The sequence below is a fragment of the Panulirus ornatus genome, chromosome 1 (genome assembly GCF_036320965.1).
Source record: "Panulirus ornatus isolate Po-2019 chromosome 1, ASM3632096v1, whole genome shotgun sequence".
Lineage (NCBI taxonomy): Eukaryota > Metazoa > Arthropoda > Malacostraca > Decapoda > Palinuridae > Panulirus > Panulirus ornatus.
This window is the reverse complement of record NC_092224.1, coordinates 8,775,229-8,788,755: the sequence shown is the minus strand read 5'-3', so window position 1 is coordinate 8,788,755 and position 13,527 is coordinate 8,775,229. Positions and strand designations below refer to the sequence as shown.

The window sequence follows — 13,527 nt, the reverse complement described above, 5'->3', positions numbered from 1 at the left end:
CACTCATTCAGCTGCTCCCAAAACACTTGCCTCTCATGATCTTTCTTCTCATGCCCAGGTGCATATGCACCAATAATCACCCATCTCTCTCCATCAACTTTCAGTTTTACCCATATTAATCGAGAATTTACTTTCTTACATTCTATCACATACTCCCACAACTCCTGTTTCAGGAGTAGTGCTACTCCTCCCCTTGCTCTTGTCCTCTCACTAACCCCTGACTTTGCTCCCAAGACATTCCCAAACCACTCTTCCCCTTTACCCTTGAGCTTCGTTTCACTCAGAGCCAAAACATCCAGGTTCCTTTCCTCAAACATACTACCTTCTTTCTTCTTCTTTCAAACTATTCGCCATTTCCCGCGTTAGCGAGGTAGCGTTAGGAACAGAGGACTGGGCCTTTTTGGAATATCCTCACCTGGCCCCCTCTGTTCCTTCTTTTGGAAAAAAAAAAAAACATACTACCTATCTCTCCTTTTTTCACAGAGGCTGTATTATTTTACTAATTTTTCTTAGGTCTATCCTGAAAATAGAAAATGCATAGAGATTCTTTGATGATTTTTCATAGATCTGTCCTAACAAGATATAAAACTTGCAAGTTAGTTCAGAAACTTTGAAATTATTAACTTTAAACATTATCTTTTCTCTCTTTTCAGGTATATATTTTCTCTTATTCAAAAGGATAAGCAACAAGAGAACTTGGTTGAGAAACTATGTCACCGTCTCCAAGCCACAATCACCACACGTCAGTGGAGGGATATTGCATACTGTCTCTCTCTTTTGCAGTTTAAGTAAGTTCTTCAATATCATTACAGTATTTCATTGATTTGTCTACAGCACATAAGAAGGAGATAGAATACCTGATGGTCTCTGATAAAGGTTTCTGGAGGAGGATGCTAACAGTTTTCTATATGCTTAATCAATATGTGTAACCTTCTTACCCACCAATCTATCTGGCATACCAGGCAGTAGGAAAGTGGCTAGGAGTCACCATTATGCAATATTGAGAGAATTATTATTTTGCTGCTATAATTTGATTCATTTTTGAAAGCAGGAACAGGGGAAGTACCCTTTTGAAGAGTTTTCCTTGTGGGTTCAGGCTGGGGTATATGAATATTTGTGGTTGTAACCAGGATGAAAGGTGTTACTGAAATCCACCTGAGTGAGATTACACTATGAGTGGAAGTCACTTTTAGTGAGGTTGTATCATACACTGGGAATACAGTCTTGCCAAAGAACTCTATCCACAGGAGTCCACATTTCCTTGCTACTGGAATTAATGAAGACTTGGACTGCAGGAGCCACCAGAAAGAGATCCTGGGTAAAACCAAGATTTTTCATAGAAATTGGTTCTGGGGTAATATTAGATGGATAAACCAGGATGAAAAGAAGATGGAGGTAAATGCTGTACTGACTAGAGAAACCAGAATTTTCTGGCTCTGCAAGAATCAAGGTAGATAGTAGTTGGTAGGCAGCCAGTGACCAGGGAGGTATATTACCAGTACTACCCACATGGGTATCAGGAAGGTTACTGACAGCTGCATAGTGAGCCAGCACTTCATTGGTCAAGTTGCACTCCTCTGACCCAGGTAGCTGTCTTTACTTTCTGCCTCACCCACATGTGGACTACTGGTATTCTCTCCTCAAACATACAATCTCTCCTTGTCACTGACCTCACACAGCACATTCTTTGTAACTCTAAATTTTCCTGTGGTGAGCACCATGTGCTAGCCCTGCCTTTTGGCAGAATGGTTGGAGCAATAGATACATGTAGTAGGTAGTGACATTTAGGTAGGAGCATTAGGTAGAAATAGTAAGTAAGAACATTTGGAAGGAGCATTAGGTAGAGGTAGTAGTAGGAACATTAGTTATGAGCCTCTGCAAATACTGCTTGACTAGCCCTCTGCCAGTGGCCTGTTAAGGGTGAGGCACAAAAGGCTAAGAAGTGGCACTGGAGTTCACTAGTTATGGAGACTCTATTGCCATGGCCACTCCTTGAGGAAGTACCAGAAGGGAAGAGGCATTAGAGGTATGGATAGATACATAGAGGGCATGACTCAGTGTCAAAGGGCAAGAGGGTCTTGTGGTTTGGGAATGTTCATAGGGCAAAATCCACAGGTAGTGAAAGAAGTTGCATATCTCATAAGGAATGAGCAGCAAGACTGCATTAAAACATGCAAGGAATTGATATCAAGGTTAATGTAAAGTAGAATGGAAGTAGCTTGTGAGAATTGGGTGAGTGTTTGTGCTTGTGTGCCAAGAGGTAAGGAGTGAAAGAGTGAGAATTGCATTTTAGGGAAGAGGTAATTGAATTATTTTAAAGTGATAGGGAATCTGAATGTATGTGTGGTTTATGTAGGATATGGGGATCCTGGTGTAAATATACATGGGGAAACTAGTAGTGATCCAAAGAGGGATGGTGATAGGGAATACATGGTTTAAATTCATGCTATGAAGATGTGACATCTGTTTGCCTTCAGGCTATCATCTACTTAGATTTTGCATATTTCACAGGGAATAATTGAAATCCTCTTATATCGATGGTGGGGGATGGATCCCTTCATGTTTGCCATTCTTAATGAACTGAGTAAATTCTCGCCAACCCTGCCCAAACTCCAGACAGTATTTACCATTCTCCCAATACTTTGGACCTGCTTTTTACCCTGAATTCTTCACACTTTAGCTACACAATCTTACACTCCATTTGTTCACCCTACCACACTCTTTTAGATATCTCCATAATAATTGCTCTTCCTTTCCTAGCTGTGTTTTCTAAATTGTTTCTGTATTGGCATTTAAGTTTCCATGCAATTATTGCTACCTGTCCTCAGCTTATGCTTCTGCCACTGTGGAGAATAAAGCAGAGTTCATTGTTGCAGGGACAGAGGCTCTTGCACCTAGTGGTTTCTTCTCTGAGACCATTCAGATAAGGACTTTGGCATATCATAGGTGGATGTAAGAGTGGAAATGTTAATGTAAGAAGTAAGGATGGGGAGTTAATGAATCAAAAGGAGGAAGTGAAAGGAAGATTGAAAGAGTATTTTGAAGATTTAATTAATGTGAAAGAAGGTAAAGCAGCAGTTTTTACATGCATGGTTACAGAGGATAGAGGGAAGATACAAGTGCACGGGAGGTAAAAGGGATAATAATGAAGCTGAAGGTAGAAAAAGCTCCAGGAGTGGATGGGATTATGGCTGAAATAATGAAGTATGGAGCAGAAAGTGTGATAGAGTGAATGCATTTAGGATGCAAGTAGAAGGTTGTGCCTGAGGATTGCATGAAAGCTATTATTGCTCATTTATTCAAAATTGGTGTACATGGGGTATTCAGTGTTGTTAATGGAAATGGTGAAGAGCTTGCAGATTGGGAATACCTGGTTTAAAAAGAGAGATATACATAAGTATACATATGTAAGTAGGAGAGATGGTCAGAGAGCATTATTGGATTACGTGTTAATTGATAGGTGCACGAAAGAGAGACTTTTGGAAGTTAATGTGCTGAGAGGTGCATCTGGAGGGATGTCTGATCATTATCTTGTGGTGGCTAAGGTGAAGATTTGTAGAGGTTTTCAGAAAAGAAGAGAGAATGTTGGGGTGAAAAGAGTGGTGAGAGAAAGTGAACTTGGGAAGGAGACTTGTCTGAGGAAGTACCAGGAGAGACTAAGTACAGAATGGAAAAAGGTGAGAACAAAGGACGTAAGGGAAGGGGGGGAGGAATGGGATGTATTTAGGGAAGCAGTGATGGCTTGCGCAGAAGATGCTTGTGGCATGAGAAGCGTGGGAGGTGGGCAGATTAGAAAGGGTAGTGAGTGGGGGGATGAAGAAGTAAGATTATTAGTGAAAGTGAAGAGAGAGGCATTTGGACGATTTTTGCAGGGAAATAATGCAAATGAGTGAGAGATGTATAAAAGAAAGAGGCAGGAGGTCAAGAGAAAGGTGCAAGAGGTGAAAAAGAGGGCAAATGAGAGCTGGGGTGAGAGAGTATCATCAAGTTTTAGGGAGAATAAAAAGGTGTTTTGGAAGGAGGTAAACAAAGTGCATAAGGCAAGGGGACATATGGGAACATCAGTGAAGGGGGCAAGTGGGGAGGTGATAACAAGTAGTGGTGATGTGAGAAGGAGATGGAGTGAGTATTTTGAAGGTTTGTTGAATGTGTTTGATGATAGAGTGGCAGATATAGCGTGTTTTGGTCAAGGTGGTGTGCAAAGTGAGAGGGTTAGGGAAAATGATTTGGTAAACAGAGAAGAGGTAGTAAAAGCTTTGTGGAAGATGAAAGCCGGCAAGGCAGTGGGTTTGGATGGTATTGCAGTGGATTTTGTTAAAAAATGGGGTGACTGGATTGTTGACTGGTTGATAAGGTTATTTAATGTATGTATGACTCATGGTGAGGTGCCTGAGGATTGGCGGAATGCTTGCATAGTGCCATTGTACAAAGGCAAAGGGGATAAGAGTGAGTGCTCAAATTTCAGAGGTATAAGTTTGTTGAGTATTCCTGGTAAATTATATGAGAGGGTATTGATTGAGAGGGTGAAGGCATGTACAGAGCATCAGATTGGGGAAGAGCAGTGTGGTTTCAGAAGTGTTAGAGGATGTGTGGATATCAGGTGTTTGCTTTGAAGAATGTATGTGAGAAATACTTAGAAAAGCAAATGAATTTGTATGTAGCATTTATGGATCTAGAGGAGGCATATGATAGAGTTAATAGAGATGCTCTGTGGAAGGTATTAAGAATATATGGTGTGGGAGGCAAGTTGTTAGAAGCAGTGAAAAGTTTCTATTGAGGATGTAAGGCATGTATACGTGTAGGAAGAGAGGAAAGTGATTGGTTCTCAGTGAATGTAGGTTTGTGGCAGTGGTGTGTGATGTCTCCATGGTTGTTTAATTTGTTTATGGATGGGGTTGTTAGGGAGTAAGAGTTTTTGGAAAGAGGGGCAAGTATGCAGTCTGTTGTGGATGAGAGAGCTTGGGAAGTGAGTCAGTTGTTGTTCGCTGATGATACAGCGCTGGTGGCTGATTCATGTGAGAAACTGCAGAAGCTGATGACTGAGTATGTTAGAGTGTGTGAAAGAAGAAAGCTGAGAGTAAATGTGAATAAGAGCAAGGTCATTAGGTACAGTAGGGTTGAGGGACAAGTCAATTGGGAGGTAAGTTTAAATGGAAAAAACTGGAGGAAGTGAAGTGTTTTAGATATCTGGGAGTGGATTTGGCAGCGGATGGAACCATGCAAGCGGAAGTGAATCATAGGGTGGGGGAGGGGCGAAAGTTCTGGGAGCGTTGAAGAATGTTTGGAAGTCGAGAACATTATCTTGGAGAGCAAAAATGGGTATATTTGAAGGAATAGTGGTATCAACAGTGTTATATGGTTGCGAGGCTTGGGCTATGGATAGAGTTGTGCGCAGGAAGGTGGATGTGCTGGAAATGAGATGCTTGAGGACAATATGTGGTGTGAGGCAGTTTGATCGAGTAAGTAATAATAGGGTAAGAGAGATGTGTTGTAATAAAGAGAGTCTGGTTGAGAGAGCAGAAGAGGGTGTGTTGAAATGGTTTGGTCACATGGAGAGAATGAGTGAGGAAAGATTGACCAAGAGGATATATGTGTCAGAGGTGGAGGGAACGAGGAGAAGTGGGAGACTAAAGTGGAGGTGGAAAGATGGAGTGAAAAAGATTCTGAGTGATTGGGGCCTAAACATGCAGGAGGGTGAAAGGCGTGCAAGGAATAGAGTGAATTGATTCATGTGAGAAACTGCAGAAGCTGGTGACTGAGTTTGGTAAAGTGTGTGGAAGAAGAAAGTTGAGAGTAAATGTGAATAAGAGCAAGGTTATTAGGTACAGTAGGGGTGAGGGTCAAGTCAATTGGGAGGTGAGTTTGAATGGAGAAAAACTGGAGGAAGTGAAGTGTTTTAGATATCTGGGAGTGGATCTGTCAGCGGATGGAACCATGGAAGCGGAAGTGGATCATAGGGTGGGGGAGGGGGCGAAAATTTTGGGAGCCTTGAAAAATGTGTGGAAGTCGAGAACATTATCTCGGAAAGCAAAAATGGGTATGTTTGAGGGAATAGTGGTTCCAACAATGTTGTATGGTTGCGAGGCGTGGGCTATGGATAGAGATGTGCGCAGGAGGATGGATGTGCTGGAAATGAGATGTTTGAGGACAATGTGTGGTGTGAGGTGGTTTGATCGAGTAAGTAACGAAAGGGTAAGAGAGATGTGTGGAAATAAAAAGAGCGTGGTTGAGAGAGCAGAAGAGGGTGTTTTGAAATGGTTTGGGCACATGGAGAGAATGAGTGAGGAGAGATTGACCAAGAGGATATATGTGTCGGAGGTGGAGGGAACGAGGAGAAGAGGGAGACCAAATTGGAGGTGGAAAGATGGAGTGAAAAAGATTTTGTGTGATCGGGGCCTGAACATGCAGGAGGGTGAAAGGAGGGCAAGAAATAGAGTGAATTGGAGTCATGTGGTATACAGGGGTTGACGTGCTGTCAGTGGATTGAAGCAAGGCATGTGAAGCGTCTGGGGTAAACCATGGAAAGCTGTGTAGGTATGTATATTTGCGTGTGTGGACGTGTGTATGTACATGTGTATGGGGGGGGGGGGTTGGGCCATTTCTTTCGTCTGTTTCCTTGCGCTACCTCGCAAACGCGGGAGACAGCGACAAAGTATAAAAAAAAAAAAAAAAAAAATATATATATATATATATATATATGTATTATTCAAAATAAACGATCAAAGGTGTAACATGTTTTGTCCTTTCTGTCTTCACTGGTCTGAAGTTGAGATTTTCTGTAACCTTATCCAGTATGCTGTAATCCATTATCCTGCAGGATGGCACATGCAGAACCTTGTATTTGCATCTCTGTTCTTTCAGACAACTGTATTATCCATAGTTCCATCCTTCTGGTACTTCATCACTCTGCAGAAGCTAGATATTACCATTTGTCACTTTCCTTTTACCTTGCTTAAGTACATCTTTATTCTTTTAGCATACATAATTTGTTACTAATTTTTTCATATAATCTTTTGTTTCATATTTCCCTCATGCCTTGGTTTTTTTCTTCATACATTATCAGCTTTTCAACTTCCACATTTGATTTGATTATTATTCACCCATTTTTCTTCCACTCATCAAGAAAGGATGAAGTATTTCATTCTGCCAACTTCTCCCCATGGAAAATCACATAATTGCCACCCATAATCTTCCTTAGCATTTTATTATGTCCAGTAGAGATGATCCCTTCTGTATGTTACGCTTTTCATTCCTTTCCCAGTTTAGTTTTGTATGTTAGCTACTCAATCCCATATGCTAGGCTAAAGCAGTTGAACATACTGCATAAATCTGTTGTATACATTATGTAGTATTAAGGATGCTTCTGACACATTGCTTTAGATTAAAATACTGTGTAACCATTTTCTATGTATATATACCTTTTATATCTTTTGTATAGATATTTGTTATTCCCTGGGATAGGGGAGAAAGAATACTTCCCACGTATTCCCTGCGTGTCGTAGAAGGCGACTAAAAGGGGAGGGAGCGGGGGGCTGGAAATCCTCCCCTCTCGTTTTTTTTTTAATTTTCCAAAAGAAGGAACAGAGAATTGGGCCAGGTGAGGGTATTCCCTCAAAGGCCCAGTCCTCTGTTCTTAACGCTACCTCGCTAATGCGGGAAATGGCGAATAGTTTGAAAGAAAAAGAAAAAGAATTATTCAAAGGAAATGGCACTAAGGATATAAGTAGCAATTGTAGGGAAATAAATATTGTTAAGTATACCAGGAAAAGTGTATGCAAGAATGCTAAATAAAAGAATGATGGAAGTGACTGAATGCAGAATATGTGAGGAGCAAAGAAGTTTTAGGAAAGGTAAGGAATGTATGGACAGATTTTTGTGGCGAAAAATGACTGTGAAGAAGTATCTAGTGAAAGATAAGAAGTTATATGCAGCTCTTATGGATCTGGAGGAGGTGTTTAACGAGTTGAGTGGAATACTTTATGAGACGTGTTAAGAATATATGGGGTACGGGGAGTGGAATACTTTATGAGACGTGTTAAGAATATATGGGGTACAGGGGCAACTGTTGGATGATGTGAAAGCCTTTTATAGAGTAGCAAATTTATGAGTAAGAGTGGATGGAGAATTGAACAAAAGTTTCTGGATGCATGTTTGAATGAAGCATGGCTGTGTGATGTCTTCATGGCTTTTTAACATATCAGTGTATGGAGTGATAAGAGAGGTGAAAGTAAAGCTTGGGAATGGGCTTGGATGGATATGTTTGTGGATGATACTGTGTTGTTTTCTGAGAATGAAGAGGAGTTGCAGAATTTTTTAAGTGTGTTTTATGATGTGTATAAACATTGGTGATTGAATGAAAATTCAAGTATAAGTAAAGTAATGGTATTTGTAGGGAAACAGTGAAAGTATAGATTTTACTAAACCCTATAGAGTGAAAAAAGAAAGTAAACTAAACTATGTTATATACATGGGGGTAGAAAGACTGGAAAATATGAGTTAAGGGAGAAAGAATTCTACCTCCATTTTTCTTGTAGAAGGCAACTGTAGGAGGTGGGAGTGCGGGGCTGGAAACCCTCCCCTTGTATTTCAGTTTCTAAAAGAGGAAACAAGAAGGGGCAAGGCAGGGAGTGCTATTCCTCCTTGAAAGCTCAGATTAGGGTGTCTGAATGTGTGTGAATGTAACCAAGATGAGAAGAGAGGAGAGATAGATAGTTTGAGGAAAGACACCTGGATGTTTTGGCTCAGAGTGAAGCAAGCTCAAGGTTAAAGGGGAAGAATGGTTTTGAAATGACTTAGGAGTAAAGTCAGGGGTTTGTGAGAGGACAAGCGCTAAGGAAGGAGTAGCACTACTGAAGCAGGAGTTGTGGGAATTTTATGATATAGTGTGAGCAAGTAAATTCTAGATTGATGTAAGTAAAACTAAAAGTGGATGGTGAGAGATGGATGATTAATGGTGCTTGTGCACCTGGCCATGAGAAGAAAGATAATGAGAAGCAAGTGCTTTGGGAGCAGTTGAGTGAGTGTTTCAGCAGCTTTGATGTACAAGATTGGGTATTAGTGATGGATGATTTAGATGCATAGGTAAGTAATGTGGCTGTTGAGGGAATACTTGGGGCACATAGAATATTCAGTGTGAGTAATGGAAATGGTGAAGAGCTTGTGGGATTGTGTGCTGAAAAAAGCTGACAGTTGGGATTGACTGGTTTAAAAAGAGAGATGTACACAAGTATACATATGTGAATAAGAGAGATGGGCATTGGGCATTATTAGATTCCATATGATTGATAGGCATTTAAAAGAGAGACTTTTGGATGTAAATGTGCTGAGAGGGGCACCTGGTGAGTGTCTGATCACTGTTTGTGGAGGCAAGGATGAAGATTCGTGGAAGTTTTCAAAAAAGAGGAAATACTGCTCGGGAGAAGAGAGTGGGAGGACTAATTGAGCTTGAAAAGGAGACTTGTTTGAAGAAATGCTAAGAGAGATTGTGGGTAGAATGGCAAAATGTGATAGCAAATGAAGTAAGGGGAGTGGATGATGAATGGGAGGTATTTAGGGAAGCAGTGATGGCATGTGCAAGAGATGCACGTGGTGTGCGAAAGGTTGGAGGCAGGCAGATTAGAAAGGGTAGTGAGTGGTGGGATAGAGGAGTTGAGTTGCTATTGAAAGAGAAAAGAGAGACATTTGGGCAGTACTTACAGGGAAGGAGTGCAAATAATTGGGAAATGTATAAGATAAAGCAGCAGGAGGTCAAGAGGGGTTGAAAAAAAGGTCAAACAAGAGTTGGGGTGAGAGTATTATTAAACTTTAGGGGGAATGATAAGAATTTTTAGGAGGTAAATGTGTGAAAGACAGAAGAACACCAGTGAAGGGGTCAAAATGGAAAGTGATGACAGGTAGCAGTGATGAAGTGAGGAGGAGATGGAGTATTTTGAAGGATTGTTAAATGTTTGACGGTAGAGTTGCAGATGAGGGTGTTGGTTAGGGTGGTATGTGAAGTGAGAGAGTCATGGAGAGTGGTTTGGTGAAGAGAAAAGAGGTGGTGAGAGCCTTGCAGAAGGTGAAATGTAGCAAGGCTGCTGGAGTGGATGGTATTGCAGTTGAATTTATTAAGAAAGGTGGGGATTGTGTTGTTGATTGGTTGGTAAGGATAGTTATTGTATGTATGGCTCATTGTGAAGTGCCTGAGGATTGGCAGAATGCATAGATAAAGGTAAGGGGGATAAAGGCGATTGTTCGAACTACAGAGGTATAAGTTTGTTGAGTATACCTGGTACGTTGTTTGGGAGTGTATTGATTTAGAGGGTGAAGGGTTGTGCAGAGCATCAGGTTGGGGAGGAGCAGTGTGGTTTCAGAGGTGGTAGAGGATATGCAGATCAGGTGTTTACTTTAAAGAATGTATGTGAGAAATATTTACAAAAACAAATGGATTTGTCTGTGGCATTTATGCATCTGGAGAAGGCATATGATGGGGTTGATAGAGATGCTTTGTGGAAGGTCTTAAGAATATATGTGGTGGTTTGTTATAGTAAGTAATGAAAGGGTAAGAGAGATGTCCAGAAATTAAAAGAGCATAGTAGAGAAAGCAGAAGAGGATGTGTTGAAGTGATATATGGAGAGATTGAGTGAGGAAAGATTGCTTTCATCCATTCCTGGCACTACCATATCCCTCAGGAAACAGCATCATTACCCCCAGCTTCAGCCAGGTAGCACCATGAAAACAGACAAAAAGGCCACATTCATTCACACTCAGTCTCTAGCTGTCATGTGTAATGCACTGAAAGCAAGCTCCCTATCCACTTCCAGGCCCCACAGACCTTTCCAATGTTTACCCCAAACGTTTCACATGCCCTGGTTCAGTCCATTGACAGCACGTCGGCCCAGTATACCACATCATTCCAATTCACTCTACTCCTTGCATGCTTCTCACCCTTCTGTATGTTCAGGCCAAGATTGCTCAAAATCTTTTTCACTCGATCCTTCCACCTTCAATTTGGTCTCCCGCTTCTCCCTGTTCCCTCTACCTCTGACACGTACATCCTCTTTGTCAATCTTTCCTCACTCATTCTTTCCATATGTACAAACTATTTCAATACACCCTCTTCAGCTTTCTCAACCATACTCTTTTTATTTCCACACATCTCTCATCCTTTCATTATTTACTCAATTGAACCACCTCACATCACATATTGTCCTCAAACATTTCATTTCCAACACAGCCACCCTTCTCCATACAACCTTATAACATTGTTAGAACAGTTGTTCCTTCAAACATACCAATTTTTGCTCTCCGAGATAACGTTCTCCCCTTCTACACATTCTTCATCGCTCCCAGAACCTTCGCCCACTCCCCCACCGTGTAACTCATTTTTGCTTCCATGGTTACATCCGCTGCTAAGTCTACTCCCAGATATCCAAAACACTTCACTTCCTCCAATTTTTCTCCATTCAAGTTTACCTCCTAATCGACTTGTCCCTCAACCTTACTGAACTTAATAACCTTTCTTTTATTCACATTTAATCTTAACTTCCTCCTTTTGCACACTTTACCAAACTTAGTCATCAACCTCTGCAGTTTCTCACCCATACCAGCCACCAGAGCTGTATCATTGGTGAACAACAACTGACTCACTTCCCAGTCCCTCTCATCCACAACAGACTGCATACTTGCCCCTCTTTCCAAAACTCTTGCATTGACCTCCCTAACCACCCCATCCATAAACAAATTAAACAACCATGGGGATATCACACATCCCTGCCACGAACCGACATTCACTGGGTACCAGTCACTCTTCTTTCTTCCTGCTCGTACACATGCCTAACATCATTGGTAAAAACTTTTCACTGCCTCTGGCAGCATACTTCCCATACCATATACCCTTAATACCTTCCACAAAGCATCTCTATCATATGCCTTTTCCAGACCCATAAATGCTACATACAAATCCATCTGTTATACTATGTATTTCTCATGCACATTCTTCGAAGCAAACACCTAATCCACACATCCTCTACCACTTCTGAAACCACACTGCTCTTCTCCAATCTGATGCTCTGTACATGCCTTCACCCTCTTTATCAATATCCTCCCATAGAATTTTCCAGGAATTCTTAACAAATTTATGCCTTTGTACAATGGCACTAAGCATGCATTCAGCCAATCCTCAGGCACTTCACCATGATCCATGCATACATTGAATATCCTTACCAACCAATCAACAACACAGTCACCTCCTTTCTTAGTAGATTCTACTGCAGTACCATCCAGTCCCGCCTCCTTGCCGGATTTCATTGTCTGCAAAGCTTTCACTACCTCTTCTTTCTTAACTAAACCATTCTCACTGACCTGCTCACTTCACACACCACCCTGACCAAAATACCCTATATCTGCCACTCTATCATCAAACACATTCAACAAACCTCCAAATTACTCACTTCATCACTACTTCTTATTACCTCCCCATTTGCCCCCTTCACCAATGTTCCCATTTGTTCTCTTGTCTTACACATGTTCTTTACCTCCTTCCAAAACATATTTTATTCTCCCTAAAATTTGATGAAACTCTCTCACCCAACTCTCATTTGCCCTCTTTTTCACCTCTTGCACCTTCTGCCTCTTTCATTTATACATCTCCATTCATTTGCACTACTTTCCAGCAAGAATCACCCAAACGCCTCTCTCTTCTCTTGCACTAACAATCTTACTTCATCCCACCACACTACCCTTTCTAATCTGCCAACCTCCCACCTTTCTCATGCCACAAGCGTCTTTTGCACAAGCCATCACTGCTTCCATAAATGCATCCCATTCCTTCCCCACTCCCCTCACGTCATTTACTCACACCTTTTGCCATTCTACACTCAACCTCTCCCGGTACTTCCTCACACAAGTCTCCTTTCCAAGCTCACTTACTCTCACCACTCTCTTCTCCCCAACATTCTCTTCTTCTCTGGAAACCTCTACAAATCTTCACCTTCACCTCCACAAGATAGTGATCAGACATCCCTCCTGCTGCCCCTCTTAGCACATTATCATCCAAAAAGTCTCTCTTTTACACACCTATCAATTAACGTGTAATCCAATAATGCCCTTTGACCATCTCTCCTACTGAGCTGCTCCCAAAACACTTGCCTCTCATGATCTTTCTTCTCTTGACCAGGTGCATAAGTACCAATAATCACCCATCTCTCTTCAGCCACTTTCAGTTTTACCCACATCAATCTAGAATTTACTTTCTTACACTCTATCACATACTTCCACAACTGCTTCAGGAGCAATGTTACTCCTTCCTTTGCTCTTGTCCTCTCACCAACCCCTGGCTTTACTCCCAAGACATTCCCAAACTGCTCTTCCCCTTTACTCTTGAGCTTCGTTTCACTTATAGCCAAAACCTCCAGGTTCCTTTCTTCAAACATCCTACCTGTCTCCTTTCTTCTCATCTTGGTTACATCCACACACATTCAGACACCCCAATCTGAGCATTCGAGGAGGATGAGTACTCCCCGCTTGACTCCTTCCTCTGTTTCCCC

At 41.5% G+C, this 13,527-nt stretch overlaps 1 protein-coding gene across 1 annotated transcript in view; it reads left to right on the top strand.

The window, feature by feature from the left end:
- The window catches only part of LOC139755260 (condensin complex subunit 1-like), a 549,693-nt gene that overhangs the window by 495,975 nt on the left and 40,191 nt on the right, over positions 1–13,527 (top strand). The window contains exon 26 of the mRNA XM_071673408.1: positions 654–788. Within this exon, the coding sequence (XP_071529509.1) occupies positions 654–788 (135 nt within the window). The remainder of the gene's footprint in view (positions 1–653; positions 789–13,527) is intronic.